Here is a 16,120-nt window from a genome sequence, read left to right on the forward strand (position 1 = left end):
CTTGCCAAAGGATATCTTTCCAGAAAAATGTAGCTGAGGTAAATAGAAAAGGTCTAGGAAACTAAAGCGCGAGGGAAAGAGAATTAGGTGGATAGTCATGGTGAAGAACAGCTTGAGTGATAACATCCAATTACAGTATGACAGCTAGACGCAAAATGCAGCACTTCTACATTTCAACTGGAGCAATGACATTGGAAACACTTGTAAATCAAGTACTTCCAACGTGATATATTCTAGTACTCACAGTAAGAGTTGAAGTGCCATGACTTGTGGATATTTTTAAAGCAAGTGGACATATAACAAGATAAGGAGTTGGGGCATTAGGGTCAGATATTGATCCTTTGTGGTGGATTTATACTCAAAATATCTGAAAACAAACAGTTTGGTCATTCCTCCCCCCAAATTGTTATGCTATTATTGGCTGGCAAATGTTGCAGAGATCTAGTAGGTTTGGGGTGGGGGTAACACTAAAACTAAAATTTAATCACTCCTGATGAAAGTATTATGAAAGTAAAAAGACATGAGTTAAACTGACAAGAATTATGATTCTGGAAATATGATAGAAATCCAGATGTTCTCTGTAAACAATGCTTTTACTATGGAAGAAAAGCTGCTTAATTTCAGATCACTTAGTGGTATTGGAAATGAGTTGAGATTTTGGTCAAGTAAGATTAGGGGTAAGTTTTTGAGGCAGCTTTTGAAAGTAATTTTGACCTTATGTGAAATCTGTATCTTCTGAACAAATTTTAGTTTTGCTACACTGATGTGTTAATGGCTGAAAGTTTACCTCTGATGCTGAGTATGCTGAATTTTTTTTCCTTTTCTGACTATCCTTTTGTGAGGCTGCATTTTAATTCTTCATGTGAACAGTCTTCCACAGGCAGTTAGATTTCAGGTTTAAAAAACTCATTTACCACAGGTATAATTTTGAGTCTGTTTATTTTGATGGGAAAAATTTTAAATACTCCTTTTTTCCCCCCTGCAGAACATCCAGTCATGGATAAAAATGAGCTGGTTCAGAAGGCCAAACTGGCCGAGCAGGCTGAGCGATATGATGACATGGCAGCCTGCATGAAGTCTGTAACTGAGCAAGGAGCTGAATTATCCAATGAGGAGAGGAATCTTCTCTCAGTTGCTTATAAAAATGTTGTAGGAGCCCGTAGGTCATCTTGGAGGGTCGTCTCAAGTATTGAACAAAAGACGGAAGGTGCTGAGAAAAAACAGCAGATGGCTCGAGAATACAGAGAGAAAATTGAGACGGAGCTAAGAGATATCTGCAATGATGTACTGGTGAGAATCAATTGAATCTGGCTTCATTATACTGTAAGGTTCCTATGAGTATCAGTTACATTACTCTCAACGTTTTCTTCGGTTTATCTTTTCCTTCTAAACATTATGTGTTCACATTTAAGAGTCTTCATGGTGTCATAACTAAAAAGATGTTAAGACAATTATAGATACGTGTATGTAAAGTAATTGTAATAATGATGATGAAACAGTTCAGTTTTAAAAATAACAGACTTTAGTATTATTGAAAAGATAAACTAATAGTATTACTGCTTTACTTATGGTTAGAACATTTGTGGTAGCTCTATAGCTGGTTATCTTAAATGTACATCTATGGATAAAGGAATTTTACATATTTTATGTAAGAGAGATGTAATAGGATACTGATTGTAGAAATAGTACTCTTCTCAGGATTAGCCGCTATAATGTTAATGTAATGAGTCAGCCATGCAGAAAACTCTGGCGTCACGACTATGAAACCTCTTTCCTGCATTGAATTCTTGAAAATAAATTTTGAACACTCGCAACCATGATGAAAGGTTATGAATAACTCAAGCTTGATTTTTCCAGTTTGAATCGAGTATTTTAAGTATTCAGTACCTACTGTGTTGAAGCACTGCGCTTAAAATGATTAAACTACATTTTGGTTAATTTTAATCTGTCATACAAAGTAGGGCTTTTTGATCAAGAATAGTTTAAATTTGAGGATAAACTAGTAGAAAATCCAAGCTGGCAGTTTTTGGAATAATATTTAAAGTGATTTTGCTAAATGGTTACACTTAACCAGTATGGCAGGACTCTGATATACAAAGAGGGGCAGCAGCATCGCGATTTTTCTGGACAGGTTACTGAATGTGGGACTCAGTATGGAAATCCAGGTGTGTTACTTACTATATGAACCTTATTTATATGGAAGAAGTACTGTAATGAGCAATAGGATAATGTCTGATGTGGTTGTGGGTTTGGGGTTTTTGTTACAGTTGTGATGATGCTATCATTTCTTTACACTTGTATTTACTAATGGAATAGCATCAGTTCCTAAACTGTATTTTTCTCAAATGATACTTGACACTGTCTTTTAAAATAATAGTGATTTTTTAAAACATGCTTATTTGGGTTCACAATCACAAACTCAATGAGACATCTGTCTTGGGGCTTTTTTGTTGTTGTTCTTATTGAAACCTTTACAATGATAGCTGTTATTTGTATCTAAGTTGATAAAAGGAATATCTTGCTTTTATTGAGGCCAAGTGACAAATACCTATCTTGTGATTTTGCTAAGGTAGTAAGAATATTTAAATTTTGAAAATGTGATTTTTTTTCTATAATAAAAAATATTGGGTTTTTTTTTTTTTTCCCTTGCTCTCCTTACTAATATCTGTGTAAGTGTAACTCAGTTTTGTTCAGTCTGGTGTTACACTTGATCAAAAAGTTTTTATTTGGGCTTCAAAGGATGTGTTACAAGTTAACATTTCCCTTAAGACAAAAGTCAATTTTAGGAATAAAAAGGAATGTGACATTTACCTTTTAATAACACGCTTATTTGCAATACCAGGTAGGTATGTGCATGTTTTCCATATACAAAGTATAAAAGTTCCTGTCATTGTGAGTCTTCTCCTGGGAAAAGACTTGTAGCAGGTTTGTTTTTTTGTGTTTCTTTTGAGACTGAGTTTTGCTCTTGTTGCCCAGGCTTGAGTGCAATGGCATGATCTTAGCTCACTGCAACCTCAGCCTCCCGTGTTCAAGCAATTCTTCTGCCTTGACCTCCCTAATAGTTGGAATTACAGGGCGTGCGCCACCACGCCCAGCTAATTTTTGTATTTTTAGTAGAGATAGGGTTTCACCTTGTCGGCCAGGCTGGTAACCAGGTCAGGTCTAACTCCCAACCTCAGGTGATCCACTCACCTCAGCCTCCCAAAGTGCTGGGATTACAGGGGTGAGCCACCATGTCTGGCCCAACTTGTAGCAGTTTTGACTATGCTTCCCTTTGGTTTCCTTATCAAGAAAAATTTTTTGCATAGAACCAGTAGATGAGGATGACAAGATAATCTCTTAATATTAATAGCTTCTTGTTGTTATGATTATTAAGGAGTTTGATTCTGGTCCCTACTCACATCGTTACCCTCTAGAATAGCACTGGCTTCTTAAAAAGTCTAAATGGTATTTATACTTTGAAAGTTTGGATGAATGAGAGTTTTCTTTACTATACAAGTGGGTTCGAAGAGAATTCTAAACAAGCTTTGGCTTCCAGCCTTAGTCTTTTTAAGAGTAAGACTTAGTGATCTTTGCATACTCAGAACGTGTAGTAGATGCTCAAATATTTGTTAAACAAGCAGAAAGGCTTCTTTTGAGAAAGGATAGAATTAGGTCAGCAGCACTGCAAAATTTCCCTGGCTTTTTCTTTTTCTGCTTGGGAAAATTTGATATTTACAGATAATAGGCTTCTTTTTCCTACCATCTATTTCAAATAGGTCACATCGACTCTGGAAACATTGCATAAAATTCCTTTTCCCCTTTTTAGTGAAATGGAAGAATAAAGTGTAGCAGAACTGGTATTTCTACTAGAGAAAGTTTTTGAATCATTGTTACTTAATGATTATTAAAAATATTTTAAATTATATATTTGAGATCTTACATGATAAAAAAATCAATTATAATTTTTTATTACTCCAGCCTTTTCTGGGCTTTGAGATATATATAGGTATATACACATATACATATATATATACACACTTTAATTTGAGAAAAATAAGCAGGTAATCCCTTTGCAGAATTAATGGTATTGGCTGGTGGCATTAGTGATAACCAGATTTTTTATATTGAGCACCTATTTTATAATAGCTATGAAAATATACTCTTCCTACAAAAAGCAGCTAATCTCCAACGTTCTGAGTTTTTCTGAAGAACTTTTTAGTAACCCATTCTGGTTACATTATTTATCAATTGTTTAACCATTTAATAAGCAAAGAGCTTGGACCATGTTGCTTATTACAAGAGTTAATAGAGCATTACCGTGGAAAGTGGTCACTGGCACGTTCTTCACAAGGTGGACTTTTCATTATGTAAAAGAACTTAGAGTTCTTCTCTTCCATGTGTTAATTTGAAACTGCAATATGTGAACTAATGCAATCTGCCTTTCCTGCCAGATGCTTAGACAGAAACTCTCTTGGTAGTTGGCGAGGGACTCAACACTAGCACCTCTTTAAACCTGAAAGATGGCAGCCAAAAATTGGGTAGTTTTTATCTTGCACTTGATGAAATGAATACCAAGGAAACACAGTCTAGGAAGACTATTTCAAACTCAAAGAAGTATGTCGAGGTGAATAATGGAGCTCAAGATACTGAATCAAACTAGTTTTACCATTTAATAGATGCATGGCCTGAGGAAATCACTCAGTCCCTCTGAGAAAACTAAGCTCAATTAAATAGGAATAATTCTCATCCCCCAGGGTTGTGGGGAATGAGAGGTAAAGCACCTTGACTACCTTTTGTGTCCTGTTTATCTTAGCTTTTCAGTTCTATTTAAAAGTGTGAGCCTGCCTGTAATAGTGCAGGGGTCTCTTAACTCATAGTCCATGAATGGAATTTAGAAGATGGACGAAGCCTTTAAGATTGTGCATTTTTCTGGGGCAGAAGGTCCATGCCAACCATCAGATTTTCAAAGATTTCATTTTAAAATTTAAAATCCACTGCTATAGGCAAAGAATGACTTTATAGGAAGTCTACGACAGGAAGCAGTATAAAATTGTGTGTCTAACATTCATAACAGTTGGCAACTGCAGTTCAGTAATCTTAATAGTGATTCAGTTAATTCGACTGAGTTCTATTTTATTGCTGCTCTACATTTTTATTTGCTCAGAGCAATTTTAAGTTGTGGTTATAGGGCACCGATTTTTATCTCCAGCCCACAGAACTACCATTAAACAGAAATAAGATAAGAAAGCAAGTAGTTTTTGAGTCCCTTGTAGTCTGAATATATTATTACATGCCTTGGGCTTTAAAAACTGCTATGTAGTTTTTAAGATGCAAATCACTAGGCAGCTCATTGGAAAATAAGGCCTTCTCCAAAGAACTCTGTAGTGTTATATCTATTGTTACTATTTTATTTTATTAAGATATACTGTATATTTACATGTCTTCGTGGTTTTGGTATGTTTCGAAGTATAAAGAATTCAGTTCTGTGGTCCCAGGAAGGAAGAAATAGGACAGTGTTTTTTTTTTTTTTGAGACGGAGTCTCGCTTTGTCGCCCAGTCTGGAGTGTAGTGGCGTGATCTCGGCTCACGGCAAGCTCCGCCTCCTGGGCTCACACCATTCTCCTGCCTCAGCCTCCCGAGTAGCTGGGACTACAGGTGCCTGCCACCACACCTGCTAAGTGTATTGTATTTTTAGTAGAGGCGGGGTTTCACCATGTTAGCCAAGATGGTCTCGATCTCCTGACCCTGTGATCCGCCCACCTCGGGCTCCCAAAGTGCTGGGATTACAGTCGTGAGCGACTGCACCTGGCCTGTACAGTGTCTTTGGTAATAAAGTTCATTTTTTTAAAAATGCGAAGTGCCACACCCAGTGACATATTTGTACAAATACAAAAAGTCTGAGGTATATGAAGTGGAAATGATGAAAATAAAGGGAATGGAAAGGTAGAGAGGCCTTTGTTGTTTGATGGGAAGGGAAACTAGCTCTGCCTTTATAATACTGAATTAAATGTCATTGGACTTATGGATTAATTTCACAAATTTTTGATTCCAAAATAAGTTACTCTTGGCATATTTATATTGAAGTGTGTGTGAGAGAGAATTTTTAAGTCAAAATGACGGGTGTTCTGGTATCAAGTAAGTTTTAAAACTTAGCATACAGTTTATTGAAATTCTAATAAGTTTCTTAGAATTTTTTGTAGAATTCTGGTTCCCTATTGTGATTTCATCCTAGTTCCCATAGCTTTTGCTTTACTCTGACAGTTTTACACAGAGAATAAACACTGCTCAAGGTTTTAGGGGCCTTAGAACTGCTGTCAGTTTCTATATACTCAAAGCCAGTGTTCCTCTTCCTTTTGAAACTGCCTGTCCTTTATAACTACCCAATTTTAGCATGTTTTCTAGACTTAATCACATGACATGCTGGACTCAACTTTGACTTAATTTTCAGATTACAAGCTGTTGATGTTTCCCATATCATTGGTTCCCTATCTTTTACATTCATGCTGAATTGTATAGTTCCCAGGGTTATACTTGGAAAAGTGTACATTGCCAAATAGGAAAATGATACTGTAAGGATAAACTTGATGTGCTTTTAATGGACAAAAGCTAAATTATAAACAACTTTTTACTGCTGCTTGTGGTCATTCACTTGGACTTGTTACTCTTACTTTTCCTTTTCAGTTCTCTATTGCATATATTTCTTATTTTCATCTTTCTGAAACGCTGATTTCATTCCATCTATTTGCTTGATCCTTGCCAGAATTCCCTGCAAGAGGCTTTTAGCTTTAGTTTGGTCTTCTCACTGTCCCTGTTACAAACCATTGCTAATTACCATCTTTATGGCCTGAGGGTTTCTGCCATAAAAGAATATCTTTCAGCATCAGAAGATTGGCTCTATTCTCCTTGAAAACATTTGTGTATTTGTAAAGTACATATCGAAGTATATATGCTTTGATATATTTAGATGGCACAAATTTAAATTTTGGTGTGGGAAGAATGGTGTGCTTGGCCACCATATTAGCAGTTCTCTCTTTTTTATTATGTGTATTTCTATGTAACCGATCATTCACTTGTTCTCTAGTCAGTAATTCACTGTAATTATGAAAAGCTTATATCTGTGAAATTTACTGTGCAATAGCAGTTGTTATTGATCTAGTTTTGTTTTCTGGTAAGGTATAATGTGATAGAAGTAGTAGTGTAGTGCAGGATAGAGTTTTACATATTGGCAGATTTCACTAGTTGGTTTTCTATTGCCAGTCTTTTCTAATAACGTGGATCTTCAGGCACCAAAGCCATGTGGATGAATATAGCTGACTTGGTATCAGTAAGATCATTTTGTGTGACACCTGCCCTTTTGTTTACATTGGATAGGTTATTAAAACGTTTCAGCATGTAAACTCTTATGGATTTCTTTTGACAGGATTTGTTGTGAAAGTTCCTTTCTTCCCCAAATAAAAATGCTTACAGTGGTAACAACAGGTAAAAGAATGTAAAGATAGTTTCAGCCAAGTATTAATCTATAAAGTTAAGCAGACCAACATAAGATTTGCTTAATGGGTTGTCCTGTATGCATGTGTTGAATTTTAAAATCTAAGAGAGATTACTGCATTAAATTTGCAGGGACTGCCCAATTTTTGTTGTATTAGTATTTTATTTGAATTGTTTAATGAGTTGGGAAGCTTTTTTTTGTTTTTTGTCATTGTTGTTTTCTGAGACAAGAGTCTCACCTTGTCACCCAGGCTGGAGTGCAGTGGCATGATCTCGCCTCACTGCAGCCTCCACCTTCCGGGTTCAAGCGATTCTCCCTCAGCCTCCCAGGTACTTGGGACTACAGGCATCCACCATGATGCCCGGCTAATTTTTGTATTTTTAGTAGAGATGGGGTTTCACCATGTTGGCCAGGCTGCTCTTGAACTCCTGACCTCAGGTGATCCACCCACCTCAACCTCCCGAAGTGCTGGGATTACAGGCGTGAGCCACCGTACCCGGCCTAGAAATGTTTTTTAGTGGCAGTTAATTTCTAACTTGCAAACAATTTTAGGGATCTAGAGTTTTTTAGAAATTAGCGTTATATCAAGGAACCCAGTGGTATGCAGAATGTTTCTCATCTAAGTGATTAATTACAAATGCTTTTCTGAGAAAGACCTATTTGTTGATCCAAGGCTTAACGAACACTCAGCTTATAATTTTTTTGCTCCTTAAAACGTAATAAACATTGTCCAGAGTTTAGAATGACATATTTGGACCACATTCAACCAAGAGAAACTTAATGAAAATATTATGCAAAATACCTACTTAAAATGTGATTCTGTGGAATTGGCAGTTGAGGGTAGTGTTATATAGGCAAGCTGTAGTTCTTGCCTAGAACAGGCAAGTTCTCAATTCATCAATTTGATGAGTCCTTTAGCATTGTGTTTGGAAGATGTTTGGAAATAAGACAACTCAAGCAGCCCGCTTTTTGTAAGAGTAACGACTTTTCCTTCACAGTTGCCCTTTGATTGTTGCTATCTAATGGAGGACTATCATCGGGCTCTTTTTCTTTAATTGGAGCAGAGATAAAACTTTAAACATATCCCTGTGTAACATTTCGAAAAATAAAGGATATTAAAAGCGTATACTGCCTTACTTAAAGAGAGGTGATAAAAGTTAGCATGGGCCATGCAGACTTTTTGAATTTTTGATTCGTATGATTTGGGTAAGTTTTACTGCATTTCTCTTACTGTTTCTACGTCTTCAAAATGGGAATAATACTATCTATCTCTAGGATGTTTTGGGGAAATTGTTGAATTAACACACCCCTGTGGTGGTGTTAAATAGCAAATACACTGCTTTACCTTTTGTACCTCTGATATCACTTTATTGTGGTTTGATTTATAAATTTTGGATTAAATTTAAGAGAACTTTAGAAAGCTGAAATGTTTTATTTAGGGATGACAACTTGCTATTTTATAAGCGCTGTGCTATTACAAAAATCAATGTAAAAGTCCTGCTATTCAGTCTGGAGAGGGAAATAGACGTGCACAAATAATACAAGTCAAAGAGGGAAAAGTACTGCAAATTCATTGAACATGGAAAAGCTGGTCTTTAGCCGTTTTTAAAAAGGGGCTGATAAAATATAGTCCCCCTATATAGTTTATCCATAATACATAGTGTGCACATACAAGCTAAAAAGCCCTATGAAAAATGAGGCGTTTTAACTACCACAACCACCACCAACAAAAAGCATTGTGAGGGAAATAATGGTAAATTGGGCCTTGGTTTGTGAGAAACTTCAGTCCAGGCCTAGATCCTGGGGGAGGGGAGAAGAGGAAAGCCTTCAGTGAGAGTGTCAATAATTTTTAAGTTTATACCTAAGTTCTTTTTGATACTTGTTAGTGTTTCACTTTTTTTTTTTTTTTTGAGACGGAGTCTCACTCTGTTGCTGAGGCTGGAGTGCAGTGGCGTGATCTTGGCTCACTGCAAGCTCCACCTCATCTTGGCTCACTGCAAGCTCCACCTCCCAGGTTCATGCCATTCTCCTGCCTCAGCTTCCCAAGTAGCTGGAACTACAGGCGCCCGCCACCACACCTGGCTGATTTTTTTGTATTTTTACTAGAGACAGGATTTCACTGTGTTAGCCAGGATGATCTTGATCTCCTCACCTCGTGATGCGCCTACCTTGGCCTCCCAAAGTGCTGGGATTGCAGTCATGAGCCACTGCACCCAGCCTAGTATTTCACTTTGAATCTTTAGGAGCAACATTTCAAAATTTGTTTTCAGATGTTCAGATGTTCTTTTTTTTTTCTTTTTGAGATGGAGTTTTCACTCTTGTTGCCCAGGCTAGAGTACAATGGCGTGATCTTGGCTCACCACAGCCTCCGCCTCCTGGGTCAAGCGATTCTCCTGCCTCAGCCTCCCAAGTAGCTGGGATTATAGGCATGCACCACCACACCCAGCTAATTTTTGTATTTTTAGTAGAGACAGGGTTTCTGCATGTTGGTAAGGCAGGTCTTGAACTCCTGACCTCAGATGATCCACCCACCTCAGCCTTCCAAAGCAGGATTACAGGTGTGAGCCACCACACCCAACCTCAGATGTTCTTAAAACGCTGATTCCTTCTAGGATTATTTTGCTAGCATTCATGATTTGGAGGGAGACCGTTCTCTGAACCTGATTTAATTTAGCAGGGTTTTTTTGTTTGTTTGTTTTTTTGAGACGGAGTCTCGCTCAGTCGCCCAGACTGGAGTGCAGTGGCGCAATCTCGGCTCACTGCAAGCTCCACCTCCCGGGTTCATGCTATTCTCCTGCCTCAGCCTCCCAAGAAGCTGGGACTACAGGTGCCCACCACCATGCCCGGCTAATTTTTTGTATTTTTAGTAGAGACGGGGTTTCACCGTGTTAGCCAGGATGGTCTCGATCTCCTGACCTCGTGATCCGCCCGCCTCGGCCTCCCAAAGTGCTGGGATTACAGGCGTGAGCCACCGCGCCCGGCTAGTTAAGCAGTTTTTATTCCTGCTTCTTGCTAGCCCTTTCACCCAGTTGATTAAAAAAAAAAAAAAAAAAAAAGTTTTAGAACAGTCTGGGCTTTCTATCAGCATTGTTTAGTGCAGGTATCTTTTGTTTTGGGGTAAATATCAGGGAGCAGCTACTCTCTTACAGGAATTACATTGAATAATGAAGTTTTAGGCTGGCTTTAACAGTTCTTAAACATCAGGGATAATATACTTTTGGTTTGCCAGATTTCTTGTTGATTAAAAATGCAGATTTGCCATCTATTAATGGAAAATGCGTTAAGTGATTGGGCACAAGCCTGCTTATAGATGACCTTATTCATAGAACATAAGTTCACAGTCTAAAATCTTACTCTGTTAGGCCACATTGCATAGAAAGGTAAGAATTTCAAGTCAAAATGTCTACAAAGACTTATTTTATTAACATCTCCTAATCATTAGCATTTTTGGTGGAGCACTTTTCTAATTGGTTGGTTGAAAGCAAGTGAGGAAATTGCAAATCAAAGAATGGAAGCCACTCTAGCCACAAGGGGGAGTAAGAGATTAATTTCCAAATCTCTGGGCCTGTAATGTGTGACAGATTACTGGCTTCTTGCATGATTTCTTTTCAAAATTTTAACAGATCTAGCAATTATACAAGGCCCAGTGGCTCTACAGAATAAAAATTATAGGAAAATTATCTCTGCACAAGAGAATTGTACAAGATTAGAAATTTGAACTACATTATGCTGAAGAGTTGGAATTAAATTTCCTATTAATGAGGATGTTACTAAAATGACATTTGTGGGGTATTTTTGTGAGTTTTTAAATTGAGTAATACAAACTGGGAGTTTTATATTTATAGATTTGTAGAATGTGTTTAAATATGCAAAAAATTCATAGACTTATTGAATTTAGGGTTTGAAGGGACATCTGATCTAGCCTTTTCATTTTAACAGATCAAGACACTGCAGCTCAGGGGTTCATGAGGTCATACAGTAAGCATTAATATTTGTAGTCCCTTAATATAGTATCACCTTATTGTAGATTGAAACATAACATTTAATCTGCCATCAAGATACTTGGTTTGTAGGGGAGGATGAGGAGTTGTCAGAATAACAAAATTAATGACTTTAATTTCATTGAAAACAGTGGAGTGTTCTTGTTGTTTGAGATGGAGTTTGACTCTTGTTGCGCAGGCTGGAGTGCAATGGCACAATCTTGGCTCACTGCAACCTCTGCCTCCCGGGTTTAAACGATTCTCCTGCCTCAGCTTCCTGGGATTATAGGCATGCGCCACCACACCCAGCTAATTTTGTATTTTTAGTAGAGATGGGGTTTCTCCATGTTGGTCTGGCTGGTCTCGAACTCTGGACATCAGATCATCTGCCCTCAGATCATCCGCCCGCCTTGGCCTCCCAAAGTGCTGGAATTACCGGTGTGAGTCACTGCACCCGGCCGATTTTTGTTTTAGACTATATTTAGGGTGCTGTACTTACTGAGAATCACTTTTGAGGGCTCTTGTGCCTCAGTTACTTGCTACCTCAACCTTTTAACTTTTGATGTGTGTATGCTTTGTATGAAAGCAGGCATGTCTATGTCCTAATGTTTCTCTCTTCGTTTGTTGTTTTGGAAGACAGCCATGACAGTACAATCTGAAACAGAGGAATGGGTTATGGAGGCTTGATGGATCTTTCTCCCACTCACATATTTGGTGAGATCATGTCAAAGTTAGCCCAGTTGTGTTCGCAAATTTCAGTTCATAAATGTCTCATTAGAGGTTGATTGTTTTGCTTTGATATTCTGGGGGTATTTGCTATTTGCTAATGACACTTAATGTCTAATTACCTTTGTGCAAATTAAATTTAATATTAGGACCAGTAGGTCAAATACTCTTTTAAGACTAGATGAGAACTTTCTCCTCCACGCCACATATTTTTCTTTACAAATGTATCATTGTTTTTGTACTACTACTCTCCTAAATACAAAAGTAGTATCAGCCACATAAGGAAATTTGAAAAAAAAAACGAGCGTAAAAAGGGTATGAAAAAGGATATCTTTCAGAAATAAAGACAATTAAAAGGGACTTCTTTAAAATGTATTAACTTTTCATTTTGAAATAATTTCAGATTTAGAAAGAGGTTGGAAAAATATGAAGAGTTTTTCATATATTTTTCCAGATTGTCCAGATGTTATTAATTACACTATAATTATTAAAATCAGGAAATTGATAAAAATAAATGATAAACTATTATGTAACCTATAGATTTTAATTAAATTTAGCAAATTGTTTTATTGTAATTTGCTATTTTTGCTCCAGAATTCCATCCAGAATCACACTTTGCATTTTAATTACATGTCTCCTTACTCTCCTTTAACGTGGATCAGTCTTTTTTTAGTCTTTGCCGCTAATGATTTTGGCACTTGATTTTCAAGAGTACTGGCTGGTTATTTTGTAGAATGTCTCTCAGTTTCAGTTTGGTGATTCTTTTTTTTGTTTTTTTTTTTGTTTGTTTGGTTTTTTGAGATGGAGTCTCACTCTGTCCCCCAGGCTGGACTGTAGTGGCGCGCTATCCCAGCTCACTTTGCAACCTCTGCCTCCCAGATTCAAGCGATTCACCTGCCTCAGCCTCCCCAGTAGGTGGAATTACAGGCACCCGCCACCATGCCCAGCTAATTTTTGTATTTTTAGTAGAGACAGGGTTTCACCATGTTGGCCAGGCCAGACTGATCTCAAACTCCTGACCTCAAGTGATCTGGCCGCCTTAACCTCCCAAGGAGTGAGCCACTGTGCCCAGCCTGTCTTGTGATTTTTCATGATTAAATTTAGGTTGCGAGTTTTTGGTGAGAATCCCTTGAAGTGATAGGGTGTCCTCCTCAGTGCATTATATTAGGAGGCGCATGGTGGTGTCCTATTAATTAACCAATTGTATTTAGATAGTGCATTATGCTGTTAGAACTTCTGAAAACACACCCCATGGTGCAAAATACCCATTGAATTTTTTTTAAAGATATATGCCTTGCGATTATTATTACTTTGATTATTACTACTTTGTCAAAGGTTACAAACTATTTTGCCCAAGTACTTTTTAAATAAGCTGTGTCTATTTATACTGAATAGGTTGCTTCTTCAAAGGGGAAAATATGATCCCAGCTCCATAACTTGTAATTTTCTTTGGAATTTATTTTCATTAATTGGCTTCTTGTGTTCTAGTTGGCAAGCCCAAATCACAGCACATAGCACGGTGGTTTGAGTGTATAGTGGCAGGGTGGCTATTCTTCAGGGCTGAGGTAAATGTACAAATACTTCATGATTGAGTTCTTGTTCATAATTTTGGTGGTTGGTCTAAGGACCCTTAGTGTATAAATTCTCTGATTCTCTTTTAAGAAAAAAAAGTGATCTTGAATTTAAAGAAATGTAAGGGATAGTGGTGGGGTGGGAAATTCATTATATTAGAGGAGATTTCCTGGCTTTGGAGGGGAGATTTTGAGATTAATGCTGTAGTGAAATAAGAAGATTAAGGTGAGGAGGAGGCTGGTCACAGTTTTGTATTTGAAATGCCTGTCATGCCTTTTAGTTAGCAGAATTAGTACCATAATCTAGGACCCTTGACCTTTTAACAAGTTTACTCTGCCTTGCAGCCTCACACTCTCTTCCAGCTCTCTCTGCAGGATTTTTCTTAGGTTTTTCTTTGTTCATTACATAGACACCTGGAGCTTATCCATTAGGAGGTGCTTAGCCTGACCCTATGCTGCTGTTTCTGAAAATATGTGTATAGTTCAGCACTCACTTGTTATTTTTAAATGAGCCATTTCTTAGGTTTTCAGAAAAGTAGAACATTATTTTATGTCTTACAGCAGAATATTCATTATCGAATGTAGTGTCAACCTCAATAATTTCTATCAGGTTTCGTCTTAACTGTTTAGGAATTTGGTAAGGTAATACACTCTTGATGATGATGAAGACTTTCTGAAAAATAGTTTTTAGGATGCTCCAAGATAGTTTTTAAAATTTGTTTTATTTAAATGATGAAGCTATTAAAGTTATGCATATATTATTCAGTCAAGGAATTTAATATTTTTGAGTGCTTAAAATGTGTAGAACATGCCTTTAATAGAGCCTCTAAGTAGGTTAAGAGTATGTGTGTGTGTGAAAAGTTAAAGGTGCAAAACCATAATTGTTTGTTTTATTTGAGATGGAGTCTCACTCATTGGAGTGCAGTGGTGTGATCTCGGCTCACTGCAGCCTCCACCTCCTCGGTTTGTTCAAGCAATTCTCTTGCCTCAGTCTCTGGAGTAGCTGGGATTACAGTCGTGTGCCACTACACCCAACTTACTTTTGTATGTTTTTTTTTTTTTTTCAGTAGAGACGGGGTGTCACCCAGGCTGGTAATCTTTATTTTAAATTGTACTTGCTCCACATAAGAATTTAGGTGTTAAGAGCATAGCATGTAGAGGGAAAAAATAAAACTGCTGTAATCATCCTGCCTTCTTGGAGTTAATCTCTGTTAGTCCTTTGTGTATCCTGGGAATTTATGCACAAAGCAAACAATTCTGTCCTTGAAGAATAAGGATCATAGATCATATACTTAGTTTTGTAAATTGTACCCCCTACACACTTTGATGTATATCTTATGATTCATATTGACAGGTACCTCCTTACTCTTTATTTATTTATTTTTTTGGAGACAGAGTCTTGCCCTATTGCCCATGCTGGAGTGCAAATGGCACAACCTCCTCCTCCTGGGTTCAAGAGATTCTCCTATCTCAGCCTCCCGAGTAGCTGGGATTACAGGTGCCTGCCACCACACCCAGCTTAATTTTTTGTATTTTTAGTAGAGATGGGGTTTCGCCATGTTAGCCAGGCTGGTCTCAAACTCCTGACCTCAGGTGATCCACCCACCTTGGCCTCCCAAAGTATTGGGATTACAGGCGTGAGCCACCGTAGCCAGCCCGTACCTCCTCACTCTTAATGTCTGTGTAGTATTCTGTTATTTGGGTATGTAGCAACTTACTTAGCCAGACCCCCTTTTTTTTTAAAGGAAAAAAAAAAGAGTCTCCCTCTGTCACTCAGGCTGGAGTACAGTGGTTCACTCACTGCAGTTGTGACATCCTGTGCTCAAGTGATCCTCCCACCTCAGCCTTTGGAGTAGCTGGGAGTGCAAGTGCACACTACACTAGGCTAAGTTTTTTTTTTTGAGACAGAGTCTTGCTTTGTTGGCCAGACTGGAGTGCTTTGGCATAATCTCGGCTCATTGCAACCTCCGCCTCCCGGGTTCAAGTAATTCTCCTGCCTCAAGCCTCCCAAGTAAGTAGCTGGGATTACAGGCATGCACCACCATGCCCAGCTAACTTTTTGTGATTTTAGTAGAGACGGTGTTTCACCATGATGGCCAAGCTGGTTTTGAACTCCTGACCTGAAGTGCTCATCCACCTCGGCCTCTCAAAGTGCTGGGATTACAGGCGTTACCTGTAGGCGTCTGGCCACACTAGGCTAAGTTTTAAAATTACTTTTAGTAGAGACGGGGTCTTGCTATATTGCTAGGCTGGTCACTAACTCCTGGCCTCCAGCAATCCTCCCAGCTCAGCCTTCCAAAGTGATTATGGTTAAAGATACAAGCCACCACACCTGGCCGTTAGTCCTTTCTTGACAGAAATTAGGATATTTC

At 38.0% G+C, this 16,120-nt stretch overlaps 1 protein-coding gene across 5 annotated transcripts in view; it reads left to right on the forward strand.

The window, feature by feature from the left end:
* The window catches only part of YWHAZ (tyrosine 3-monooxygenase/tryptophan 5-monooxygenase activation protein zeta), a 35,723-nt gene that overhangs the window by 3,826 nt on the left and 15,777 nt on the right, over positions 1 to 16,120 (forward strand). For all 5 annotated transcript variants that reach the window (XM_050800715.1, XM_050800717.1, XM_050800716.1 and 2 more), the window contains one exon: positions 986 to 1,290. In XM_050800715.1, the coding sequence (XP_050656672.1) occupies positions 997 to 1,290 (294 nt within the window). In that variant the 5' untranslated portion in view covers positions 986 to 996. The remainder of the gene's footprint in view (positions 1 to 985; positions 1,291 to 16,120) is intronic.

Source organism: Macaca thibetana, chromosome 8 (assembly GCF_024542745.1).
Source record: "Macaca thibetana thibetana isolate TM-01 chromosome 8, ASM2454274v1, whole genome shotgun sequence".
In the NCBI taxonomy this organism is placed as follows: domain Eukaryota; kingdom Metazoa; phylum Chordata; class Mammalia; order Primates; family Cercopithecidae; genus Macaca; species Macaca thibetana.